Source organism: Monodon monoceros, unplaced genomic scaffold (assembly GCF_005190385.1).
Source record: "Monodon monoceros isolate NGI ecotype Baffin Bay Population unplaced genomic scaffold, NGI_Narwhal_1 Super_Scaffold_6, whole genome shotgun sequence".
In the NCBI taxonomy this organism is placed as follows: Eukaryota; Metazoa; Chordata; class Mammalia; order Artiodactyla; family Monodontidae; genus Monodon; species Monodon monoceros.
This window is the reverse complement of record NW_021703783.1, coordinates 29,972,530-29,984,978: the sequence shown is the minus strand read 5'-3', so window position 1 is coordinate 29,984,978 and position 12,449 is coordinate 29,972,530. Positions and strand designations below refer to the sequence as shown.

General features: G+C 34.8%; 1 protein-coding gene across 5 annotated transcripts in view; it reads right to left on the bottom strand.

Annotated features, from left to right (window-relative positions):
- CNTN1 (contactin 1) overlaps positions 1–12,449 on the bottom strand; it is a 365,513-nt gene that overhangs the window by 142,717 nt on the left and 210,347 nt on the right. For all 5 annotated transcript variants that reach the window (XM_029205356.1, XM_029205358.1, XM_029205357.1 and 2 more), the window contains 2 exons: positions 8,911–9,083; positions 7,066–7,161 (listed from right to left, as the gene is read on the bottom strand). In XM_029205356.1, the coding sequence (XP_029061189.1) occupies positions 7,066–7,161; positions 8,911–9,083 (269 nt within the window). The remainder of the gene's footprint in view (positions 1–7,065; positions 7,162–8,910; positions 9,084–12,449) is intronic.

Sequence of the window (12,449 nt, the reverse complement as noted above, 5' to 3'; positions counted from 1 at the left end):
GATAAACTGAAAATTTTCTAAAAGCTACTGTAGTTTGAGTGAGTATAAAGTGATGCTAAGCAATTATATCTATCTCTCTCTCAATTATTTATGGATTACTAATTTTTATTTTTTATTTCATTGATGGGCAAAACGAAACTCAGAGAGGTTAAATGACTTGATTAGAATTTCATGGCTAAGAAGAATTAGGATTCTGAATCCAGGTCTAATAATTCCAAATTCCATCTTCCCTACTGCATTTAAAAGATAAAATCAAGATTACTAACCATACTGTGGCTCTATAACTTTTTATTTTTATACTCCTATTTTAAATGATTGATTTAGGAATGAGTTTACATAGCCTATTCTGGCCACATTAAAAAGTGGAAACTACAGAAACAGAGGAAGGCATCTTTTTTTTTTTTTTTTTGCGGTATGCGGGCTTCTCACCGCTGTGGCCTCTCCCGTTGCGCAGCACAGGCTCCAGACGCGCAGGCTCAGCGGCCATGGCTCACGGGCCCAGCCGCTCCGCGGCATGTGGTATCTTCCCTTACCGGGGCACGAACCCGTGTCCCCTGCGTCGGCAGGCGGACTCTCAACCACTGCACCACCAGGGAAGCCCGAGGAAGGCATCTTATTTGTTTTCTTAAATATTAGGAAGCAGATCATATGGTAACTTTTAACTGTAGGAAATTCCTTTGGCTAAACATACTGGCTGGCTAGGCCAAAAGTTGAATTTCCTCATTAAATTGCTGTTTTTCATGCAGTTTTCTATTCCTGTATCCCCTTCCAGTTTTGAGGAATGACCCCCCAGTAGTCATGTGCAGCAGTAATGTGCAAGAGGGAACTCTGGGCAATGCGTATTTCTCAGTCACAATATGCTGATTCCCTTTAAAACATCATAACCATGTGAAGACAACTGCCACTAGGAAGATCACCTCAGAAAAAGAGGGGATCTCTTAGTTCAAGTAAGAAAGGATTTTAGATGTAAGATGGTGGAAAGTCATGACCTTTTAAAAATGAAATAATCGTGACATGGGGCTTCCCTGATGGCGCAGTGGTTGAGAGTCCGCCTGCCGATGCAGGGGACACAGGTTCGTGCCCCGGCCCGGGAAGATACCACATGCCGCGGAGTGGCTGGGCCCGTGAGCCATGGCCGCTGAGCCTGCGCGTCCGGAGCCTGTGCTCTGCAACGGGAGAGGCCACAGCAGTGAGAGGCCCGCGTACCACACACACACAGAAAAAATCGACATAATACCCTTTTGCTTTAGGGAACTCAAGGTGATTGGCGAAGCTGCTAATGGGAGTGTGAAAGAGAGCTGAATAGGAAAAACTATAAGAATTGCACACTATATACATTCAGCATGCTTGAGAATAATAATCCAGGGGATTCCATTTAGATTAGCTATGTAATTTTCTCCAACAATATACAATATTATAAAAGCGAATGAAGATGATTATTCTGTTTTTTATCTTAACTTTTTAATTATAGAAGTTTATTTTTATTAAAATAATAGGAAATACAGATAAAGTTAAAAAGAGAAAGAAAATTAAACCACCATAATTCTCCAACTCAGAGTTATCATTGTTAGCATACATCTTTCTAGGCATTTATATCTGTGAATGATTCTATTATTTTAATTGTTATTCTTATGCTGATTTAAGGTCAGTTAAAAACCACAGGAGAAACAAAATAAGAAGAAACTTTGGGGGCTGCTTAAATTGCTGAAATCAGGTTCTTGGAATTGGGCAACAAATAATTCCATGTAATCTTTGATCCAAAATAATATTTATAGTATATTTTAACAACTGTAAACCTGTCTAATTTTGAAATATTGTTTGTATTCTCACTTAAAAAGAAAATTAATAGTTTTGTAATGATTTCTGCACAAAATTAAATTCCAAAAAGTCAGAAAGAGTCAGGGAAGTATAGATTTCCTTACAGAAGAAGGATTTTCTTAGCTATACAATGATTTCAAGATACCGCACACAAAATGCATTCAGAATAGTCTGAGTATTCCATAGTTATGTGAATATGGAGAACTGTATTTTAATTCTAGACTAAATATGACTTTGGTCAGTCTATTTTAATTACTATATTATTCAGTTTCTGTAAATTTTAAGAAAGTTTTCTGTTTACCACTCATTAGAAAAGAGGAATGGGATAATGTTTTACTATTTGAATCTTCAAGGGAGAAACACTAGGTCAGAGAAGTTATTTCCATGATGTTGATAGAAACATAAGTGTTGGACTACAGAGCAACTGGTCTGGCTGATTTAATGCCCAATGTGGATTCTCCAGTTTACTGAGTTATCTTCTATGTGTACTAAACAAGACAGATTTGGCCTTTGCCCTTATGGGACTTGTAATATTAATAGTTAATCTAAATTTATTTAACGAATTTTTGCCTATTGATAAGCCATCTACTTGGATGAAAGAATAATTGCAATATGTTGGAAGCTATCATTTCTCATTAAAATAAAGGTAGGAATTGCTATTGCCATTTTTAAACAGGGATACAGAGCTTTAGCTGGTTGACTTCCCCGGGGATATAGAGCAGTAGGGAGGCAGAACAGATCTTCCAACTTCCCTTTCCACCCCAGAGCTACCAAAACGGTTCCACGACTGGTGTGGTAGCTGCCCTGCTGCTCGGGCTTAAGAACGAGACTGAATTTAGGCAATCAAGAGCCAAACCCTGACCAAGTTCTCACAGGGGCTCAATCGATTATCTATCTGTCTTCCCCTGCCCCATGCAGATGGTAAAATTAACCATCTCTGAAGAAGCAAACACCTGCTTTCTTCATAGCCCTGCTGTCTGGCTTAAAAAATAAATTATTATAAAATTACTTTTTTAGAAAAAGTAATAAGTACCAGCACCTGTTTCAAAAACATTACTTTTATTGATAGATGTCTGGGATGTTTTTTCCTTTGCCTCAAGAGAGTCTGGACCATATTACAGGGGGATTTGTTTTGGCCAATTATACTGCATTTGACTAGTTTCATTGTATTACTTTGAAATACATCACTTATCTAACCTTGGTAAATAATATATATTTCTCCTTGAAATAGATTTAAAGTACTTAAGTGTTCCCTGGAAGAATAATTCACAAACTTTTTAGAAGATATTTATACTTTTTTTTGTTAATTAACCTCAATAGAACAGAATTTACCTATACCAATAAAATCACTATAGCTTCTCATTTTTCTTTGATACTCACAGTAAACTATACATTAAACTCTTTTAGAAAGAAATTTATACCAACTTATACCGTGGGCTCATATATTCCCTACCATGCTCTGGCATTTGTGTCTATTTTTGTGCTTACCTTTTCAGTCTATTGAGATTCATTCAATATCATGTTCACCATTTCATGAGTTATTTTTCTTAGGAGTATTCCCACTTTCTTATTCATTAAAAAAATTCACACCATGTCTATTACTAGGTATTCCATATTTTGTCAATAGTATCCACCCTTTGAACAATGGATTTCATCTTTATTCTCTGACTTAATATGCACATATATGATTTCTATTTTGTGAGATGTATAACTCAATTTCTGATGGTTCTGAAAATTGGCCAGAAACAAAGCATCATGTTTTCATTTTCTGAGGGTCTAGGGGTTTAGGAAGTCTTACACATTCATGAATTATTGATTGCTATTTAATAAAACAAAATCTTAACAGGAAAATTTATCTTTTAATGAAATTGTAATCACTACATATCCACCAATTTAATGAACACATTTATTTACTCTTTCACTCTCTCAGTCCTCAAATATTTTTTGGACACTTATTCTGTGCTAGGCATTAGGCAATCCGTTGTATATCAAATGTTGTTATAAAATTGAATCAACATCTGTACTGATATAGTTACGTATAAGTATTCTTGATAAATAAGTAAACTGGTTCAAATCAGAGTTCTCCCCTTTGCAAGAAACTGTAGAACACCCAAATCCATAGAAAAATGTAATGGATTGTAAACAATGAGACTTCCCTTCTAGATCTTTTTCCTGTGCATAAATGAGAAAGACAACATTGCTATAATCGTGAATAAAAAATTCTTAGTAGAGTAAGAAGTACTTTATTTGCTTTAATAATAAGGTTCAAAATACTAAATGTATTTTATTTACTTTAATAATAATCCATTTTAATTATATATCCATTTTATCATTTAAAAATATATTATTAAATTTAAATCTCACAACAAGGTCTATGAAGTAGGTGGCACAGGAATTATTATTCCCAAATTTTAAACAAGGAAATTGAGATGTAGATATGTCTAAGTTGACTTGACTTAGTAAGGACTAAATCCTAGGTTATCAGATCACCAAGTAGAGCAGCAGGGTTTGACAACTATAAATAGTTGCGTATATAACATTCTTTGAGGCTCAGAATCCAAAGGCAGGTTTCTTTACACCTTCAACGCCATTAAGTTTTAAACTGCAAACACAAAACCTTAACTGCGTATAGGAGGAAGATAGATTTATGGCACAGAGATGGTAAAATAGTACACATACATACACACATTATGGTTTTGAAGCATATGTACATTCTTATGTTTGAAGATGGCATGTCTAATGTTCAAAGAGGTCATAATCCGCTAAGAACACAAGCGGACAAAAGGAGATGAAGAGCTGCTCAGATTCTATTCTATGATTAATGATGTTTCTCCAGCTTATTTAAAAGACCTACTTAATTCCCTGCCCTGCCCCTGCCCATATAAACATATGTATCTTTATCAGGATGAAGAGGTAATTAGTCATTTGGCTTAATGATTTGAAGCTTCTATCAACATTGTTTTGATCCATGAAATTCTTCATTCGGCACAGTAGTAAAGATGTCACAGAGACTTGAAAACAAGACTTATCTCAGAAAAATCTCAAAGCCTGTTCCCTGGACATTTTCCCCCTTTCTATTTGTACTAATTCCCTAAGTTATCACACGTATTCCTATGGCTTTTAAAACTATATAATGATGTATCACAAACTGATATTCCTAGCTCAGATGTTGCCCCTGGGTTCCACATTCACAGAAATGCCAATCTGACAGCTCCTTTTGAAAGTTTAAATCAGGCACCTCACTCTTATGTCCATAGCTATTCCTCCAGGCAATTGCAGCTGCATCCTCTCAAGAGCTCATGACAAAAACTTTGATGTCATCCTTGACTCCTGTTTTTCTCTTATATCTCACAGAAAGTCTACCAGCCAGTCCTCTTGGCTTTTCCTTCAAAATATATCTTGAATTTAACCATTTCTTTCCACCTCCAGTGCCACTGCTCTGGTCCACCATTCATTGCCCAGATGATTGCAATACCTTTGAACCGATCTCCTGGTTTCACCTTTACCCTCCCCTGAGTCTTTTCTTACAGCAGTAGCCAGATTTAACTTTCTATAACTTAAGTGATGTCATATGACTCTTCTGCTTAAATCCCTTCAATGTAACTCTCACTCAAAGTAAAAGCCAATGTAATTGCTATGGATTATAAGGTTCCACCCAATATGTCTCTTGTATCCCTTTGATTTCATTCCTTGCTACCCTGTATCTCATTCAGCAACCTGGCTCACTTTGTCTTCCTCCATACTCCCATTTTGGACCTTTGTTCTTGCTGTGGCATATATCTGGCATGTCCTTCCTTCAAATACCTTCATTTTAGCTTCTTCATTTCCTTCAGGCTTTATTTCAAAGTTACCATCTCAGTGATGCCCTTTATAAAAGTTTAGCCATCCCTTCAACGCTTCCTCTCCCCATTTTCCTGGATTATTTTTTCTCCCTTTCACTTATCTATTAATATCTAACATGCTATGTCTATTAACTATTTATCTTGTCTATTGTCTCTCTCCCTGTAGAAGGTCTCTGAGGGAGAGTAGCTTTTTCTATTTTGCTCACCGAGGTATTTCTGTGGTGTAAACAGTGCCTGATACATAACAAGTGCTCGCAAGAGATTTGTTGAGTGAATGAGTGATTGAATGAAGCCCATCCAGTGTTGAATATGGTCAAATGTAGACACTGGTGACTTATGATCATTCGGTTTGTGGGAAACACTATGAACATGATAGGATTTTTTTTTTCATAATTTTGTCAGTTCTTCCAAAAAAAGACTACTCCCTCTTTGAAATTTTTTTTACAACATTTTGGATTCATAAATTCCTCCTATGTTTATCAATTAATTATCTTTCTCCCATAGCTATTAGAAAGAAAATGATCAAAAAGCAATCTGAATTTATATATACATAATTGAAATAGTATATATATATATATATATATATATATATATATATATATATATGTATATATATGCCATACTAATATATTCCATAGAAAATGATTTATACTAGCCTGTTATGAATCATTCTCTGTGGAGATATTTAAAGACATAATATTTTATGTCTTTATGACATAATATTAAAACTATAAGAACCCAAAACACTTTTTTCTGTGAGAAAAGTGGTGTTAATATATTGTTTGAAGAGGATATTTGATAAATAAAACAAGTGAAATGTATGCAGTGTTCATCTTTTAATTAACACTTTGGTGGCTTTTCTTTTAGCCATATCAAATTACTGAAAACATGTATTCAAAAGTTGAATCTTCTAATAGATGACATTTGATTTAGCTCCTTTCTTCTGGATTGGTACTTCTACAGAGATTAATAATTTATTATGCCTTTATTCCTTTCTAGTGTTTAATTACAGTTCACAGTATACTGTAGATGCTAAATTGTTAATAAAATGGTTGATTATATATTCTTCCTTGGTACTATTCTATTTCAGAGGTCATTTGTAGAAAATCTACAGTGTTTTCTCCTGTGTACCAGGAACCTTAATAGGGACATAATCCAACATATATATTGTTTATAAACTGAAATGACCATAGATTTTTGGAATTAAGGCTCAGTTATTAAGGAATTAAAAAAGCAAACATCTATAATCACTAGTAAGTCATGCATTATAAGGTTACACAAATATTGAGTCTTATTTAATTATAAATGTTCCATTATTATTAAGAAAATAAAACAAAAAAAAGAAAACAGAAACTTCCCCATTTCATTTCCTAGGTGCTTATAATCACAGAAGAGCTAAGTTTACCTGGGAAATGGTATGGAGGGTCACAGAGCAACACCATTCCTTTCCCTTCTTTCACTCTGACCTCGGGACGTTCCTCAGGTGGGAAAGGATCAAGATCTAATCATGAAAACAAAAAGGAAAACATTCACTCTCTAGGCAATAGAAAGATTGATACTCATTAAAGTTTATTTTTCAGCTACTAACTCACTTTTACATACAATAGTTCTCTGTTGGTTTGGTGAAACCTATCAAAGTCAATTAATTCCCTTTTACACACACTGGGATGTGCACACACTACAGAAGAGTATGGACATTGGTAGCACCTGATAACTATTTGGACAACCCCGAAGATTGAGCATTTCCTAAACTTTGTTTCAGATTTAGGAAGAATCTCCATAAGAGTATCTGGAAATAGTGTGTTCAGACGAACCCAGGGCTCTACCAGAGAAAGTTTTAGGGAGGACTCCAATGGGGAGAAGGAATAAAGATGAAGGGCAGGATGCTAGATGAGGAATGTTAAGGTCAACAATCTCTTGCTCTTTTCCAAATTCTGGGTTTTCCTGTTTTATTTCCTCTACTCTCTCCTGTGTATTTGGAACTCACATTTTGCTTGGTTTTTTGATAGGCTACTATTTGATTCTTCATTTGTTTTACTGGTTCTCATTCTGTTTCAGTCTTGCCTCATCTCTTATTCCTTACATGTGATCAGTACTCGAATTTTAAAATCTAGTTTTTACTTCTCTCAGTATACTTATGTCCCTGAAAATTTATCATTCCAATAACTACCTTTTTGCAAAGAACGCTTCAAATCTACTTTTCTTGTCCTGATGCCTCACTGGAATGCCACCCCTGTCCTCAAAACTTAGCTGACATCTATCTCACTGTGGATAACTTAATGTCACCTCTGCATGTGAAGCGACAATTTAAATGCTTCCTCCCATCCTTGAAATTGGTCTTACTTGCACCCATCCCATTTTAAAGAGAGCAGAATGTTTCTGCCTTTTGACTAGACTTTCCTTAAGAAAATATTGAAGGTCTTTTTCTTTCAATGCAATGCAATCTGTTGTGTATTTCTTCAAGGACTGAGTTTATTATTTACATTCCCACTGTTACCACACCAATTTAATCGGACTGCACTTCCTGACCCTGTCTCACTCCCTCCTGGTAATCACTACCACTTGGGTCCTTTTAAAATGTCACTTTCATCCTATAATTCATTTTGCAGAATATTTAAACGCTGACATAAAATCACGCACGGAGAACACCTAGTCCAGCTCCTCTCCCAACACACATTTTTCTTTCAGAATAACCTCTAACTTTTAGTTTAGCACAATGTTTCTCAAAATATTTTTCATTATTATTGCCCCCAAAATGAGAAATTTTATTTAATTTATTCTTAACAAGAAAAATTAAATACTAAGGAATAAAACTTTTGTTTGGTGGGGCTGAGCGTTGGAGAGCCATAGACCATTATGTTGTAATATCTAAGATGATACCACAAAAACCAATTTTCACTACCTTGGGGGTGATATCACCCCCACTGAGAATGCATAGCTTAGCATTTCCATTGATAGTAATCTTTAGAAACTTATTCATGATCTTTTTGAACATGGCCTTAGTTTATTTTCCAGTGTTATCTTTCACTACTTCAAGTACATTCATAACACCCCTCGTGACATTTTGCTCTCCTGAAATTTTTTCTTCTCCACACAGTTAAGGCCCACTAATCTGGTAAGACACACCTCATCTATGGAGTCCTTCACTTTCTTTTTTTCTTGATTTCTCCTTTTGTTAAACTCTTATGATAACGTCTAAGTTTTACTTCACCTAAATGCATTTGCCCTTTTTAAAGTTACAATTACTTACATCCAAAGCTCAAGGTTGCTTCAGTGCTTCTGACCATTCCGTAGTTATTTGATGCTAAACAGTAATATACTCCAGCATCTTTCTGTTTGTCAGGATTGTTGATAACAAGGTTTCCTCCTACCATACTGTACCGATCACTTGTCAGATCAATATCCCCATTATTCATTCTCCATCTATGAAAAGAAGAAATAAATGTTATATCAAAGGCCAAGAGGACTGCAAACAGTGTACTGGGCTAACATTGTTCTAAAATAATATGAGTATAGCTCCATGTGAAATCAGATGATTAAGTAGTTGACTCAGAGTGGTATTTCTTCACATCCTATAATTCTGTGCCTCTGGGCTCATGATTTATAATTCAGCTCAGGCACAGAAAGGTAAATGTTCAAGTGTATGAATAATTTCCTTTTTTTTCATGAGGCATCCCAAAGGACAAATATTTCATTGAATTTTGCTGCATAAACTGGTTTCTTAGCAGATATACATGGATTATAAATGATAACCTTTTATGCACTAGTTTAGATTAACGCATATAGATATATTGTATAAAATACTAAAAACATTCCTATAGCAGAAATAAAATATAAAATATAAATATCTGATTCTAAATATGAGTCATTTTTGAAAAAAATATACTAATTGAAATCAGGATTCTTCTCAGTAAATGTCATATTCTGACCACTAGAGGTCGATCACACTATTTGAACATGATTAAAGTCAACTGGGTCTTCGTTTCCAAGCCACAAATACACTATTGAAGGTATATTTACATGGAGATGATGTTATGAAGAAACCAACTAGAAACAGGAATCTAAGTTTCTTGGTGAGATGATGAGAAGATTGCATATATAAAATAGTTGTCAATTAAGTTGACCACCTGCATAATTTTATAATAATGTTCTATCAGGGTTAAGGTTCCATGTCTTCTGCAATGTTATAAGACAAGAGCCATGGTGAACCAGCAGGCTGTGATCCCATCATTCATTGCCTGGTTGCACAATTCTGATTAGGGTCAGAATCTTGCCAAAGAGGTCTAATGATTTTATAATATTTTTTAATAAATCAAATTACTGGAACATTTTTAGTTTTAATTTTTACTGTGTAGGAAGTAATTCAAAAGCGAACAACAGAAAACTGTGCTTTGCTTCTGAAAACCTACCAAATACCAACCCAATGAATAAATCATCCTCCTCACCCCAGCTGATGGCAATATTGTCCCTGACTGAACCATCCAATGTCAAGTCACTTAGTACTTGCCAAGGCAATGGATTTCTTTGTTAGGCAGTTCCAATTGTTATGTTTTACGCCCCCTCATTATATTTACTTTAAATTTTTATTTATTGCTTTAACTTCTTCCCAGTGGGACTGATTCTGCCCTTGATGTCATATAATGATTAAGTTTTGCTGTGTTAAGGTAAGTTCACAGGTCTATTTTATTTTCAGGAAGATTCACCTTTGCTGTAATTCCTTTTACACAGCTTTAAACACAATTTTTATTGGAGTTCTTGTTATTGTGGGAGACAAGGCAAGATAATGAAAATCTCAAGGCTGATGAGTGAAAGGTAAAGTTCCCTGTTGTAACGTTCATGATGTTGCCACGAATAACAAATTATCACAGAACATGCCATAAATATAAAAGTACTATGTGAATGACAAATTGCATGATTACCAAGGTAAGTATGCCTTGCCCTGAATATTAAGTAAATGTTCATAACTGCAAGTGTTCTTCTGTCAGACAAGCTGCATCATGAGCTGAATACTTTTTATTTTGATGTCAAATGCAGATCACCTTCCTAACAATTAAACGTCTACTTCTCCCCTTCAGCTCTCTACATTAACGTGTAGATAATCAGGCCGTACTTGCCCTGGGGACTTACGTGCGGATGCAACCTTTGGGAGGGAGTTGGTGATGTATTTGCCAAGCAAAGTTTTGCTTTTCATTGTTCTTTTTTATATTTTAATGAGAAGACTAAGTGGGACTAGCAGGAGGGAGCTAGAGAGAGGTGCTAATCAACATGTACACAATTTTATTGATGTAAAACTTTGCTTCTTACTGTCTGCTGGATGGTGGTAGTGGCGGCAGCAAAGAGAAGTACACGTTCGTAGAACACTATCTGAGAACAGCCTCTGCTGTTCTTTTCTCTTCCATTGGAGCCTGGAGGCTGATTTGCTTAGGTTAGGTGTATGAATGTCAAGGACAGACTGTCACAGAATAACTGTCACAGAATAACCGTCACTGAAATAGTTTTTGAAATGCTATTGACCCGTCTAGATAGATAAATACTGAAAAAAATTATATGTTTCTTTGAAAGTCATAAAACCTGTATTTCAGTCCTGGATCTGTGATTTACTAGCTCTGGAGCAGAGCAAGTCAACTTACTTATTCAGGACTCAGCTTCCTCTCCTATAAAATTTTGTACCTGGATTAAATCTCCTCTAGAGCCCCCATTAGTTATACTATGCCATGTCCACGGTTATGTACATAAACTCCCATTATATATGACTTAAGGGTAGAAATAAATCTAGCCCATCAAATATTTTCAGAACAAATGTGTTATTTATAAAATATCTACTTCTACTTTTATAAAATTATAAAAATAATTTTAAAGAGATAGTGGTTTTATATATAAATTTATATTTATTTTAAGAAAATGTTTGTAATTATAGCCAGAGGCAAGAGAAAATGAGTTCAAGTATAATTAAATGGGGGGAAGGGGTATTCTCCATGATAACAACTTTTTAATAAAAATAGAAAGTTATTTTTCTATCCATGAGAAGAAAAATCTAGTACTAAAATCAACTTTGTTGAATGACAACCTTCAATTAACTCAGGTGACATTAACACACTAGAGCCCCAATTTCCCCATCAATCACTTGCTTTGTTTTCCTGGAACCAAAATCCATTGGCATTTGCTTAAGTTTTAAATCTTATTCTTTACATCAGGCTAGAAACTGTTAGTATACTTTTCTGAACACTCTGAAGCAAGAGAACCAAATGTTACCTTTTATATGATAGCATAAATATGTACCCCAGAAAAACATAAAGAGGTATGTTATATAGATTGTCCGATAAGTAGAGACATTTAAGGAATTTGCTTTGTTGTCTGGAATATAGATTTGAGACTACTGAAAAAATAGTGCTTTCTAGAGTTATCTATGTAAGAAGCTCTTTAAATGTAGTTAATATAGAAATACTATCCATCATCTGTAGGTATGAGTTATCCAGGCCAATACATACAAAACCAGTTTATCCTCAAATGCATATATTTAAATTGTGCATATTATTCATATAACCATTTTCTTACTTAATAGCATGATCTTCATTAGCCAGTTTTTAAGTGGATAATGTCAAATGACACTGACATTATCTGTGCAGGAAATAGGAAGTGAATTATTTGCATATATTTGCGAAAACTATCTATTTGGGTATTAACAACTTTAAAAAAAATAACCTGTATGACAATATTTTTGTTAATGTTCCTGGACTTCATAGAAAGCTTTATGCCATAGCTTTCTCTATAGATACAGGGTCATAGATG